This window comes from Raphanus sativus, chromosome 4 (assembly GCF_000801105.2).
Source record: "Raphanus sativus cultivar WK10039 chromosome 4, ASM80110v3, whole genome shotgun sequence".
Classification (NCBI taxonomy): Eukaryota; Viridiplantae; Streptophyta; class Magnoliopsida; order Brassicales; family Brassicaceae; genus Raphanus; species Raphanus sativus.
The window spans coordinates 7,559,523-7,574,553 of NC_079514.1; the positions used below are offsets into that span (position 1 = coordinate 7,559,523).

The 15,031-nt window shown below is 32.4% G+C and overlaps 2 protein-coding genes and 1 long non-coding RNA gene across 3 annotated transcripts; 2 read left to right on the forward strand and 1 right to left on the reverse strand.

Annotated features, from left to right (window-relative positions):
• Window positions 1-1,865: 1,865 nt before the first annotated feature.
• LOC108852926 (phospholipase A1-Ibeta2, chloroplastic-like) lies at window positions 1,866-3,623 on the reverse strand. Its single transcript, XM_018626399.2, has one exon. The coding sequence runs from the start codon at window positions 3,603-3,605 to the stop codon at window positions 2,079-2,081; it is 1,527 nt and encodes a 508-aa protein (XP_018481901.1). The 5' UTR covers window positions 3,606-3,623; the 3' UTR covers window positions 1,866-2,078.
• A 2,453-nt stretch (window positions 3,624-6,076) lies between these two features.
• LOC108852935 (uncharacterized) lies at window positions 6,077-6,714 on the forward strand. Its single transcript, XR_001949631.2, has 2 exons — window positions 6,077-6,254; window positions 6,498-6,714. It is a non-coding gene; the product is annotated as an uncharacterized LOC108852935 (long non-coding RNA).
• A 6,436-nt stretch (window positions 6,715-13,150) lies between these two features.
• LOC108852931 (ethylene-responsive transcription factor ERF039-like) lies at window positions 13,151-14,177 on the forward strand. Its single transcript, XM_018626404.2, has one exon. The coding sequence runs from the start codon at window positions 13,263-13,265 to the stop codon at window positions 13,806-13,808; it is 546 nt and encodes a 181-aa protein (XP_018481906.1). The 5' UTR covers window positions 13,151-13,262; the 3' UTR covers window positions 13,809-14,177.
• Window positions 14,178-15,031: the final 854 nt, after the last annotated feature.

Below are 15,031 nucleotides of genomic sequence, written 5' to 3' on the forward strand. Positions count from 1 at the left end.
TGGGAAGTGACTCACTTTTTATCCGGGGTCATATAAAAGAAAGACACTTGTAGCGGTTATTACAAAACACAAAAATCTCGGACAAGGTTTGGTTCAGACAACAGATAACATGAGAAAGGTCTTGTCTGTCTGAAACATGTTTCGCAAATAAGAAGACAGGTCTTGTCTGTCCGAAACATGTTGGAAATAAGAAGACAATGAATAAAAAGATCAAGTGGAAGTGGTAGACCAAAAAAGAGTGCACTGTTTTATTACACCAAAACATACACAACTAGCAATGAAGAAGAGAATGTGTAAATCTTTCTATTTTTATATGTATTAGGAAATGACATGTGTACTGTACTGTACACTTAGTTTTGTAACATTTTAAAAAGCTAGATTAATGCTAGGATTGCTAACAAAAAAAAAAGAATTAATGCTAGGATTATTTTATTTTATTTCTCGTCTGTATTGCATAATATTTTTTTACATTCACTCACTCACACAAAATCATGTTATTTCATCTCATTTCACCAATAAAATATTTAAAATATGAAGAAAAATCAAAAAAATATTCAAACTTAGTTCATAAGATTTAACATTGATAAATTATGTTGTCAAAAAAACATTAATAAATTATAAATATGATTGAGATGTTCATGTTAGAGTATCTAGTATTATACTCCCTCTGTTTCTGAATAAGTCGTTTGAGTTGTACACACAGATTAAGAAATCATTAAATTTTGCATATTTTCCATACAAAAACATCATTACCCATACATCTCAACCAATAGAAAAAATAAATACAGAATAAAATTAATAAATTTTGCATTGAAATACTAAAACGACACTTATTTTGCAACGAAAAATTTTCTCTACAATGACACTTATTGAGAAACGGAGGGAGTAAATGCTTTAAATTTAAAAGTAAACTAGATCTTGATCCGTGCGACCGCACGGGTATTTATTTTATGTTTTTACTTTTTTGTTTGTATTAAATGATATATTTATAATACTTGATCATAAATTTAGATTAAAACTAATTTTTTGCAGTTATAAAAAATTAAAATTAAAATTTTAAATTTTAGTAAAATATTCTAATATAAATTCAATTATCATAATTAAAATAGTATATGTGTGGATCATAATGCTTTCAAATTCCAAATATTTGGAATTTCTATTAATATAAATTTGTTAAGAAAATAATCTCACTCGGTATTTAATTTTAAATTTTAATTTGTGTGTACTAAATGTTATATTTGTAAATGTAATAGTACTAAATTAAGTAATTTAATAATTTTCCGTTTAGCGTAAAATGTATCACCGACACTGGAGATCACCTAAACAAATCTAATATTTATATGATAACACATTTAAATTGTTTTTTAAAAAAATAAAATTCTTAAAATATAAAGTAAATAAAAAATAAATTTGAATAATGTATGCCAAAAACTTAAACTTAACATAAAATTGGTTTAGTTCGAATATTAAAAGATAGTGATGGCACAATAATTTTCCTACCATGCCACATGCGATTTTTATTATTATTAAATGTGGTAAATTTAGAATTAGGAAATGTATTTATTAAACTGAAAATAAAGCAATTAATAAAATTATAAATAATTTCGAAATTGATTTAACAGAGAAGGAAAGTTAAATTTTATATTTGGACAACACATTAACTCAACTGAAAAAGACAAACATTAAAATAAGTAACTTAATTTATATTAGGACATCACATTAAATCAACTGAAAAAGACAAGCATTAAAATAGGTAGCTTATTTAATTCTCAGTGGCATAGTAATGTAAATAACTTTGAAAACTTAGAAGCAATTTATATGGGTACTTCTCTTTTAATAATATAGATAGATAGATTACCGTTTATACAAACCACAAAAGTCTCCACTGCACAATTTTATCATCGGCACATAGTACCACAAAAACATTTGGATTTGAGTAACTGGCCAATTGCAACAGATATATCATAACATATAAATAAAACACAAGGGTTTTTTCACCACCCAAATAATAAAATAAATCAATAAAATATCATAAGAATAAAACAATGTTTTGAAAGTATTAAAGAAAAATTCAGAGCTCATGACGACGGACTTGGCAAAACATCTCCGTAATCAAGAACAGTACCACGATTGAGTCTCAAAGACTTTCCTGTATACAAAACCTTGACGTTGGACCGTTGTTCATCCAACAGCTTCCTTAAACTCCGTTTCGCGTTTGTCCGAAACGGACAGTTCGAAGCTAGAAACCCATCGACTAAGTGCAAGTACGCCTCCAGGTCGTGACAGCACGCCACGTCAGCGTTAGGTTTCAAGTACGGAGACATTTTCATGTCCAAGCGCAGCTCAGCTCCAACGTGAGAGTAAGCCCATGGATTGTTCCTCTCCACCATCTCCCTTATACCACCGTTATTACGGTTCTGCCCCTGCTTGTTCTTATTATCATTATCGGCGAATATTCCGGGAACTTTTGTCACCACGTCCTGGCTGGTCACGACGCGGAGGACTTTCACTCCTTTCGTTTCCAGCCGATCGGCGAACTCCCTGTTTCCGACGCGAGGTCCGCCGAATGAAAACACAGACACCGGTGGCGCGTGCTGAACACGCTCGGCGATATCGTCGGCGGCTAGGAGAGCTATGGCGGCGCCGAGGCTGTGTCCGGTGACGCTTATGCTAAGCTCCTCTCCAGCGTACAGCTCGACGAGTCTGCTGACCTCTGCGACTAAAGAGTCGGCGAGGCTACGCGCGTGTTGGCTACCCGTTGTGTAGAGGCTGTTGAATCCGCACTCCACCTTGGGCCGGGTCGGGTCGGATGGATCGGGTCTGGGCTCGGGCATCGAAACGAGATTCGGTCTGAAATTCTCCGACCATTCGAGCAACGTGGCGGTTCCGCGGAGCGCGATGACGATCTCCCTCCTCCCCATCCGTCGGATCTCTCTCAGATCATCGCAGACCGCCACGTACCCAACCCAGCTCGTCTGTTTTGTCATCCACCTCAGATCAGGTGCCACGTCATCAATCCACTTAGGCAGACTAACAGATGACGTGGCGTAAAGACTTTTCGTCACTTTGTACGACCCATCCTGTAACGCCACGCCTCTCGGCGAACCTTCCGGGTCCGAGTGAAACGCGTGATAAGCCGCCTGTACAAACTCTCCGTAACGGACGAGCTCTCGCCGGAGATTCTCGTCTAGAGGATCCAGCAACCCGGCCCAGTTGTTCGACCCGTGTAGCTCCCGCCATTTAGACCCGAGTTTGTTCTTCGGCGAACGCTCGGATGATTTCGAGAGAAGCCTTTGAAGCCGCTTTAGATTCTTTGGGGACATTTCGTCGACGGCGGCTTTCATCTGAGGCCAGAGTCTCGCCAAGTTCAAACCTTCAAGTAACGTCTTCTGTTGACGAGAAGATACCTTGTTGTCAAAGTTATCTGTAGAGTTTGACGAGGTCTTGAGAACATTCTCAAGGTTTCTGAGATGCTCTCGGTTTGTTTTTGTCGACGGAAAAACAGAAAGTGGCTTTGTCGGGATGAAGGTCGAGGTTTGAGTACTGCATGTGAAATGTCTTCGTTTTGCATGGAATAAGTCGGTGTTAGGCGTAAGTGTCTGCATGAGCGAGTTTGTATTGGAGAGAAGACAATAGATGCTAAAAGAGAGTATGTATGGGTATTTAAATAAAACATCATGATGGCGGCTGTCACGTAATTTGGATTTTTTATTAGCCTTGAATATTGAATGTTATTACCACTCTGACCTTCGTTTGTTTGACTTGACTTTGACTTTGTTTTTTGTTTGATTTGTTGTCCTGTCCTCCTCCCTGTTTTTAAGGAATATTGACATTCTAGGAATTGGCTGGCCATTTTCTAGGATATTTTGGACCGTTTCCATTACTAGTCTTTCCAAGTTCCGTGTGTTCCAAAGGAAAAGGTCTTGCCATTTTTCTTGGAACATGCAAATGATACAAATAAACTAAACTACAAATGGTACTTCGATGGGCAGTACCGCCATTACCTACTGCATTTACTAGCGTAATCTTAATAACAAAAAAAAAATCAACTACGTTATGATGAATATTACATTGGTTACTAGTTAGTAGTAATTAAAAGCTTGAGTTTGTAACATAATGTGACCGAGATAAATAAATGTACTAGATAGGATATATATTTAAGAAAAAACCAGCTTGAACTTAAATGTTGAAGCTAAAAGAAAAACAAAAGCGACAATGCAAAATTTCAGAACTATTTTATTATAGGGATACTGTTGTTTTTGCCGTTTCCATGGACGAGTCTGATTTAAAGGGCAGTATAAACTTGAATTAGATAGAGTAGATTAGTTTTTGGTCTATTATGCCGTCTTCCTATATTCTAGGATGGCTGGAATGTGTCCTATAAAGGATACAATCAATCCGTATGGCACAAAAACAAGAATTGAACTGGCTGTTTGTTATACGAGATGAAAAGTTTGCCAGGAAAAACCACAAAAAATTGATGGTGTGCTTAAATGTTTACGCAGTATATTACGATTATTTTTCTTTTTTATAGTTTAGTTTGGTAGTATTGGATTTTCCGGATTACGTTGTAATATCCGACTAAGCATGGACATGAGCACATTCCTTTGGTAAAATTAGTTTCCAATTGAATGTACAAAAAGATGTTTTTGACGAATAGTATAGGTTCAAAATAGACCGGAAAAAGAAAATTCACATATTTTGGTCTATATAACATTCTTAGAACTTAATAACTAACGGTTCATTTTATTAAATTTTAAAATCTAAACCAAACAATGAAAACACCGCGTAGGATATAAAGTAGTATAAACTTTGACAAACTAAAGGAGTATCCTTCGATTATGTCATATAGTTGGGCAGCTGATTTGATTTTTAATTTATTTTTCACCGATTGTCGTTACGTACGTACGAACTCTAGTTGTGTTTATAATAAACAAGAAAAAACAAACGTTTAGGTGAGAAAGTGACAAAGTCAATGCAGTACGGTTAACAACCTTGGTCAATCGTGGTTGTTTTCAAGGTTATTGCATTTAAAAAAAATTGTAGATCATATTCATAGCTTCATATTATATTTTATGGGAATTAACAAGGTAGTTTTGTTTGGTGACGGGATCAAAAATTGTTACACATAGATTTGTTTCTGAAATAATATATTGTCAACAATAGAGTTTCCATCTTTTTCAAGTTCTAAACTTCTAACTGTGTAAAGACTTTTAAAAAAAAAAAACTACAAATTAAAAACAATAAATTGGAAGACCACATGATCGACGTACAAGACTAATTAAACTTAACAATTTTTTATTTTTATTTTTAAAAAGCTTAACATTATATTGCAGACGTATTCCGCATATAAGTGACATCTCTGTGGTCCAAACTGATCAATATTTCAATATACAGAAACTTCCAACGTCATAGATTTACAATTTACAGTATTTTGTGTATTTGTAAAGTTTGAATTACGGGGACGGCACTTAACTGACATCTCCCGTAACGGAAACGATTCTGAGACTGGGACGGGGAGAAAACGTTTTAAAACATTATAATATAGTGTTTATCATTGTTGGAATATTACTAGATTAATATGAAATATATTTAATAAAAAAAATTAAGATACGATTCAGGTAAAAAAGTTATAAGTTTTCTAACTTTTGTTTTAATAGCTTAGAACTATTTTGTGTTAAAACTTCAAACTAAAACCTTAAATATTATTCTTTCATTTCAGATTATATGATGTTTTATAAAGTTACATTGTTTCAGAAATATAAGATGTTTTGAAGTTTAAAAGTTAATGAAAACTATTTAGCCAATTAGATTTTATATTTTTATAATTGGTGAGTGACTTTAAAACTATATCTTCAAAAATATCTCTTTAGAAAAAATAAGTTTTTCAATTTTTGTTTACTAAGCCAAAACCACATATATATTATGATATAGAGGGAATATGAGATAAGCCTCGTACTAAATGAGCTGTGAAATTTCGATAAGCCCATTGTGGCCTACTTTTGAATTCGCAGATATTTTATTTCCCATTCTATTATTTTGCACCGTATATCAGCGGAGCTGATGTGTCAGTTAATCAGTCACACAGTGACGACGTGATTGTAATAAAGATAGAACATTCTGCTATATACATTCTATTACTACGTATCAGTTAAAAACAATAAGAGATTACGAAAATGGAGACGTCACTTGTACTCCCGATCGTTGATATTTCTTCGCCCGATAAAATCACCACCGCACAGTTGATTCGCCGGGTTCTTCTTCACCTCTCTCTCTTTGTTATTTGTTTACAACAGTAGAAACTGTGCTTCTTCTTCTCAGTAATAGTAAGTTATGGTGATGATATAGAAGACTAGCACGTATAGCATCAATTGACGAAATCTGGGTTAAATCTTTTTGTTTAGTCGCTCTACGTGGTGCGTTTTACGGAATTGAGATCATGTCTCTATACTAATAATTAATAAACTGTTTGATGTTATTGTCTGTGGTTGCATAAGGCATGTGTGGAACATGGATTCTTCTATGTTAAAGATCATGCCATCCCGGAAGAGTTGATTGAAGAGGTTTTCAGGGAGAGCAAAAGATTCTTCAACCTCCCACTAGAGGATAAGACGTCAAAATAGATATTATCCAATGTATCCAACCTGTTGGAACTAGAAGAAGTACCAAACTGTATATTTGTAACACGCAAAATAGAAACAAATCATATGATCACTACTTCTCCCTATAGAACACATACATATATGTATTACCGGCTATCCGGTAGTGAATTGGATATAACATTATTTGACTTGAATTCGGAACGTATTCCGATTAATATCAACGAATAACCACATTTTCTGTTACTACACTACCATATAAATTGCACGGGTCAAAATTTAAATAGAATGACCAAGTAGCATCAGTTTGTTTCTTAACAGAAATTAAATTCAAAATAGACAAGTTTACACCTGCCCAAAGTTAGCCTTACCAATAAACTACCACTATTTGGTTAAATACACATACTTGTATTATACTGATTATACCTATACGATCATTTATGAATAGTCTGTTTCTAGTAGCAAGCTAGGCGATAATAATTGGCAGAGAATACGTTGTCCAAATCAGCTAAATCAACACCTTTCTTGCTTTAAACATATTTGGTCCCTAGTTTTAGTGGCTGAGAAAATTTCCCCTTGATATATTAAAAATCTTTTGTATCCGACCTAAATAATTAAATACTTCATATTGTTGGAAAATATGGACCAGCAAACTTTCGTTATGATAATTTTTTTTTTTCGTTATGATAATTTCAACAACCAATAGAATTGGAAGTCCGCTAATACAGCAATTTATATTGTTTTTTATCTTATTATACTTTGTAACTCAACTTGCATTCTGAATATGTAATGTTATCAGGATTGTTTCCTTCAAAAAATATTTTCAGGATTGTGCTTTGTTTCCAATTAGCATCATTTCCCACATAAAACTTCAGACATTTATATTTATTAAGCATTTAATAGCCGAATTTGGTAGGTGAATAAATATACTGCAAAATATTGTTAGGGTTGTCTAATTTATAATCCTCTTTATCAAACCATATTGTTGTATTAATTAAAAAAGGAAAATTGCCAAAACGAAAAAAAAATCCAGCATGGTTGTTTATAATCATTTATTAATCTAACTAAACACATTAAACTAATAGAATTTAAAAAAATAAAAATAAAAACGTGTTAAAAAGGGAAAATAAAAATAAGACTTTGTAAAATATTTTAATAAAACTTTAATAAAATTAAAAATTTGTAACTTTTTAATAAAAACGTTAGATAAATTTTATAAAAAACATTTTACAAAATTTTACTTTTATAAAAAGTTTAAACGTTTTAATAAAAAATAATAAAAATAAATTTGTAAACTTTATAAAAATAAAAATAAAACTTTACAAAAAGTTTTTAACAAATTTTTTATAGAAAATGTTTTACAAAGTTTTATTTTTATAAAAAGTTTAAAACATATGTAAAATTTTTAGTTTTGAATTTTAATAGAAATAAGACTTTTTAAAAAAATTCCAATAAAACTCTAATAAAAATAAACTTTGTAAACTTTATAAAAATAAAAATAAAACTTTACAAGAAGTTTTTAGTAAAAAATTAAATAAACTTTATAAAAAATGTTTTACAAAAATATTATTTTATAAAAAATTAAAATGTTTGTAAACTCTTTAGTTTTATTAAAAAATTTAATTAAAAAAAAGAACAATAGTTTGTGAAATCCACAAGATAAACTATTGAGAAATCATAGATTGATGAAGAAGAAAATGTTTTTTTTTTGATATTTTGACAAAACAAATCAATCTGAACACGTTTTTAGGAAGTTCAGATATTTTTAGAATATTTTCTTAACTGAAACTTCCTTAATTTTCGCAAAAAACAGTTTTTGTTATCCGTAAAAGACACATTCTACACTATGTAAAACCATGACAAAATCTTGAATGAAATTTCTACGTCAGGTATACATTCATGTATTTTTTAGATTTCGCATTCCTAATATTTTAGAATACTTCATATAAGTAGAAACTAAATTCGAGAGAAAAATAGTTTTCTTTACAATTAGTAAAATTTGCATTCCATCTATTTAGAATTTTAATTAATAGTATATTTTTCGTTCTAAAAACGTAGATGGGCTTTTTTAGATTTCGTTTTTTACTGACTCATTTTCCGTAGAAGAAGAATTCTACTTTTAGTAGAATACATTTTTTAAGTTTTTCAAAAAAAGTGTGTTTGTGTATATATGTGTTTTATAAATTGTTTATATTTTTAATATTTTTTATTCATAAAAATATTTATTTAATTAAGTTTTAGAAATTGAAAAGGTAAAAGGGAGACAAAATGGATAAAATGATTTTATACCAAAATATTAACCATCCTAAATTTTGTTCCGTTTTGATAATTTTCCCATTAAAAATGGCATTCATCTTTCATTTTCTAATGGTTAGTAGTTAAAGTGTTTAGGAATTATAATATTTACATCATCAACCTAATTTACTTTCAAAATTTTGAAATTATTTTATACTCTCTTAATTTCATTTTAGTTGTTATTTTAAGTTTATGCACGCAGATTAAAAAATTATATATAGTCAAAATAAACATCATTACATATACATTAACTAATAGAAAAATAAATTACAGAATATTATTAATAAATTGTGAATTGAAATTATAAACGATACTTTATTTTGGAACAGATGGATTATATAATGTATTGTATCAAGATATAGGACGGAAATCTTTCATGGTTTTAGAATTCTCTTTTTTAAGAATCAAGGCCAGATTTATAGTCACCGTTTTAATGTTGCATTTGTCAAATCCAAGAGAAAAACGTGCAGACATCTTTGAAGGCAGACATGAGTCGTGGTCGGGAGAAAACGAAAGTATAACAATTTCGAGGGAAAACGAAAGACGGAAATTAGTATGAATTTTGAAAACATTTATAAAAATAAATAAGGGCCTACAAGGCTACAACGTCCAGTTACACTTTTTTTTTTCCGTCAATGGTTTTTATAATAAAAAGGGACCAAGCCCAATACAACAACTACATCAAACTATAAGCCCAAAAAAACCCCGGGCCAAACTCGGAACTCAAATGGGCTTTTAAACAAGCCGGCCCACTTTGAAAACCCTAATCACTAAACGAAGGGTGATGCCGCCGCCTCATCGATCAAACCAAGGAAACGCACGGACACGTGTCACCATCCTCGACGTCGAGGGAACACGTGTCGTCAGGCCGACTCACCACCGCCAACGCTTCTAGTCTTCTCCGGCGACCAGATCTTCGGACCGCCGGACCACATCAGAGCTCCAACCTTCCATCTAACTCCACCGCAACCATCTAACGAAACCGGGGGTTCCAATATCGGCGAGAATCAATCGCCCTAACGAGATCTCGCCCTCAATCCATTACTACAGACCCAAAGATGAAGCTTCACCATTCTCGACAAGCCTTACACCGGAAAGCCTCACCGTCCACGACGTGAGCATAACCCAAACCCACAAAACGCACCGAAGAAAAGAAATCAAAGAAAAGAGGAAAAGCTTAATTAAAAACCGCAAAGAGAACCTAGGGCCGCCGTCGACAGAAGAGTATAGCGACGCGGAGACTTTAGCCGACCGTTCTCCTTTGTCGGAACAGGAGCCACGGCGGTCGCTCGAGCCGCCCGGCCATCAAGAATACGATGCACCGACGGAGACAAAGAAAAAGCCAACCGAAAAAACAAAAGAGAAACGATCCATAAAGAGCCCGACCGACGACGTGGCTAACGGAGCCACCGTCGTCGGCCAGAACAAGAAAATTCTGTTTTACTTCTCTCTCCTCTCTAACTTCTCTCTAAATGCATCTCCGTCCAGTTACACTTACATTTACCTTTTTCCTAATATTTATTGTACGTATGGAAAACTGAAACTGTCCCCTGCCATGAAAAATAACAGATACAAGGGTTATATCAGGGGAAAATTCCTTAAAAATACACAGACTGAATTTCTTTTGCTGAAAAATACATAAATTTTTTTGGCTTCCCGAAAAATACACAAACTAATTTTGATTGTCCATAAAATACATGAACTTTTGAATTTTGAAGGTTTCACACCTCGATTTTAACGGTGTAAACAGTGACTAACAGAATAGTAAGACGCCGTTAGACGCCGTTAACTCTGATTAAAAAGTTCATGTATTTTATAGACAACCAAAATTAGTTCGTGTATTTTTCGGGAAGCCTAAAAAGTTCGTGTATTTTTTCAGCAAAGTTAATTTAGTATGTGTATTTTTAAGGAATTTTCAAATGGAGTTTGGATATTTCATATACTCCCTCTGTTCCAAAATAAGTGAGTTTTGAGGTTTTTGCACGTTGATTAAGAAATTACAAACTTTTATTCTATTTTTCTCGTTTACCTAAAAACAATAATAATTAAAGTAATTTCAACCAATAAACAATTATACTACAGAATATAAATAATTAAAAATATTAAAATACATTTATTTTTTACCTAGAAACTTAAAAACATCACTTAAAATGGAACAAAAAATTTTCCCTAAAACTCCACTTAAAGTGGGACGGAGGGAGTACTATTCAAAGGCTAAATATCTGGACCCAATACATATCCAAATTTTTATATTTGTAAACTTTCGGTTTGGTTTTGGACCAAATATTTTCGATCTGAAAGATCCATATCCCGAAAAAAACGGCCCAAACCCGACCCAAAGACCTAAAAAACACATTCTCTATCACATGATACAGATCCGAAATTTTATATTTGTAAAATGTCTAGACATTTTAGCCGGATTCAAAAACTTGAATCAGAACTAACCCAAAAATATCTGTCCAAAACCAAACCAAAAGTTTACAAATATTTGTTGAGTCCAATTTAGTCGAAATCTATCATATATATATCTAAAAATTCACAAACAACTCTAAATTTTACATTGAAAATTTCATATTAATTAAAAATGTTTCTGTTACAAAAACAAAACTAAAAAATATTGCAAAAATAATAACAAAATTGTTACCAGAAAGATCTTGTCGGATTGAATCTATTCGTGTCGATTTTATTAGGCCCAGGTCTATTCGGATCGGTTCTTTTTGGTTTCAATTCTTTCAAGTAGAAGAGTTTTGGACCCAACAAATATTTGTAAATTTTCGGTTTGGTTTTGGACCGAATATTTTCGGATCAGTTCCAATCCAAGTTTTTGAATCCGGCTAAAATGTCAAGATTAGGTCTAGATATTTTAGCCGGATTCAAAAACTTGGATCGAAACTGATCCGAAAATATTCGGTCCAAAACCAAACCGAAAGTTTACAAATATAAAATTTTGGATATGTATTGGGTCCATATATTTAGCCTCTGAATAGTATATGAAATATCCAAACTCCATTTGAAAATTCCTTAAAAATACACGTACTAAATTAACTTTGCTGAAAAAATACACGAACTTTTTAGGCTTCTCGAAAAATACACGAACTAATTTTGGTTGTCCATAAAATACATGAACTTTTTAATCAGTGTGAACGGCGTCTAACGGCGTCTTACTATTCTGTTAGTCACTGTTTACACCGTTAAAATCGAGGTGTGAAACCTTCAAAATTCAAAAGTTCGTGTATTTTATGGACAATCAAAATTAGTTTGTGTATTTTTCGGGAAGCCAAAAAAGTTTGTGTATTTTTTCAGCAAAAGAAATTCAGTCTGTGTATTTTTAAGGAATTTTCCCTTATATCAGCATGTTGAGAATCGTGACTATGAATTACATTTTCTTAATTTTGAAACTTCAATGAAAGATGGCTAATGCATATGTCATGATATTATGAAACTATATTTTTAGAAGTGTCTAACATCTGTCTCGTACATTTCCTAAAATACAAATCAGAAATAGTTTTTCTTTTTCGAGAACAGAAATTGTTTTTTTTTTAAAACAAAAATTTATGACATCTTAAAAGAACTCCCGATGTGTTTTCATTTAAAAACCTACTAGTAGTAATATAAAACTATATCTTCTTACATACAGTATTAATTTACGTCTCAGTTTATTGTGGACGTAAACTTCTTAACATCTATCTATATTCATAAACTAATGTATGTTTTAAACTGCTTTGATTAATTTGGTGGACCGCCTAAAAAACCACTATTTGATAAGAAAATGTTCAAATTCGATCAGAATAATGTAATTTAATTTACCCGAGATAGTCCAAATATTTTATTCGGAAGGACTAACTATAGACTATTTAGGAGTCAGACAAATTGTTGCTCAAAAGAAAAAGGAGTCAAACAAACAAGTGTCCAAATTCAAGTTTACAAAAAAAAAAAAAGTTTACATAGTGAATATTGTATTATAAAAACATAAAACAAAGTAATCTAATTGCAAGAAGAAACATTAAAATATTGTTCTACAAGTATTATATTTAATTCAAAGAATTAATAGTAACTAAAATGGTTAAACATATATTTTTCTTTTCAAAAAAAAAAAGAAGAAACAAAAAGAAAAAGAAAAAAGGATCTTAACGCAGTCAAAGCCTTTTTTAGCTTTGGTAACTGAATTTATAAATAATAAAATAATAAATAAACATACTAAGAAGAATAATTGCTTTCGTATTTGGATGTACTATATATTAGAAGCGAACCAGTCTCTCCTCACAACTATTCCTACTCTCTCACACCCCTAAATACAATACAGAACTTCTTTATAATCTTCCGACCAAAACTTCTCTCTTTCGTCGTATTACACTTTCATTCCTTTCGATGCAAGACTCTTCTCTTACCCGGCCGGAACGTAATCTCCGGTCACCGGCGCCGGCTCAAACCTTAAGCAGTTCAAAAACTAAAGAAGATCAAAAGGGTGGTTCTAAACATCCAAATTTTCGTGGGGTCAGAATGAGACAATGGGGAAAATGGGTATCTGAAATCAGAGAGCCAAGAAAGAAATCAAGAATCTGGCTCGGCACTTTCTCCACCCCTCAGATGGCGGCGCGTGCACACGACGTGGCGGCTTTAGCCATCAAAGGAGGCTCTGCTCACCTCAATTTCCCGGAGCTCGCTGGCCATTTGCCGAGACCGGCAAGCACCGATCCCAAAGACATTCAAGCCGCCGCCACAGCTGCAGCCGTTGAATGGAAAGCACCGGAGTCCCCGTCGAGCACGGTGACGTCACCGGTGACGTCATCTTCAGCCGCGGATGATGCTTTCTCCGACCTCCCTGATCTTTTGCTAGACGTGAATGATCACAAGGTCGATGGATTTTGGGACTCGTTCCCGTACGAAGAACCTTTCTTCATGGAAAATTATTAGGCCGGCAAAGTCCGGCCGGCGAATGATTTTTCCGGTAGTGATGGGACTGGTGTCTTTATGTAAGTTTTGTCTTTATGGGGAATTTTTTGGTTTTTTTATTCTTTTACGTGGGAGTAAGTTTCCAAATGTGTGACTTGTAAGTAAAGGTACTGGTTTAATTTTTTATTTTTTTGTAAAAAGCGGACGTGATTGACAAAAGGTTTTGTTCATTGCGTTGTCATTATCCAGACCTTTTAATATTTGGGTGGGTAAATATTTTTGGGCATCATTTGAGTGGGTAATTTATGTAAAGAACTTCGCTACAAATATATCTCATACAAATAAATAAATGGTAAATTTAGTTAAAAGAAACTGATTTATTAGTGTTCTTTTAGTATTCAGTATTCACATAATCATAATGTTGACAAAACCATGTTCTTTTAGTATTCTTTTTTATGTTCTTTTAGTATTCGCGGTTTACCATAATGTTTTTAGTATTCACATAATCATGTTTTTTTTGTAACTCACATAATCATGTTACTTTATTAATATTGTGCTAAGAGAGAAATATTTGACATGCTATAGTTTTTACCCATGTAATTTTGAATATTTACATCGATGAACAAATGGTTTCTCTAATTCTGCTTATAATAGGTAAGTTACCCATGTTTTTCTCTAACTCTTCGTGACTTAAAAAAAATTTACAAAAGACTTTAAAATGGCAACTTGACATAAAGGTTAGCATATAATTATTGACATTGTATTTGTTATTCGTTGTGTTCTCAATCTTAAAATCATGTCTCTAACTTTAATTGTAATACAAACTAGATTTTGACCCGCCCTTTAAAGGGCGGGTATATTTTTGTTTTAATTTAATTCTCATATTTGTGTATTTTTGTGATTATATTTGTATTTTTCTTTTTAATTATATTTGTGTAAATTTTAATCAAAATATATTTTATTAAATAATAACAGTTTAAAAACTGATCCGGTATACGCTTGGTTAGAGCTAGATTGCCGGTCGAACCCGCCAACCCGCGGGTTTCAGTTTTGTTTTGGTAACAAAATATGACCAGCACAATCCGCAAACAAATAATTTGTATCGGCATCCGTCCCATTTAATTTTGCGGTTATCTACGGGTTATAAATTTTTAAAAATAATTATTTAGTTTAATTACTATAACAAAAATATTTATAATAAAAAATTATTTACTTTTAAATTTAAATTGTTTTTTTTAAATTAC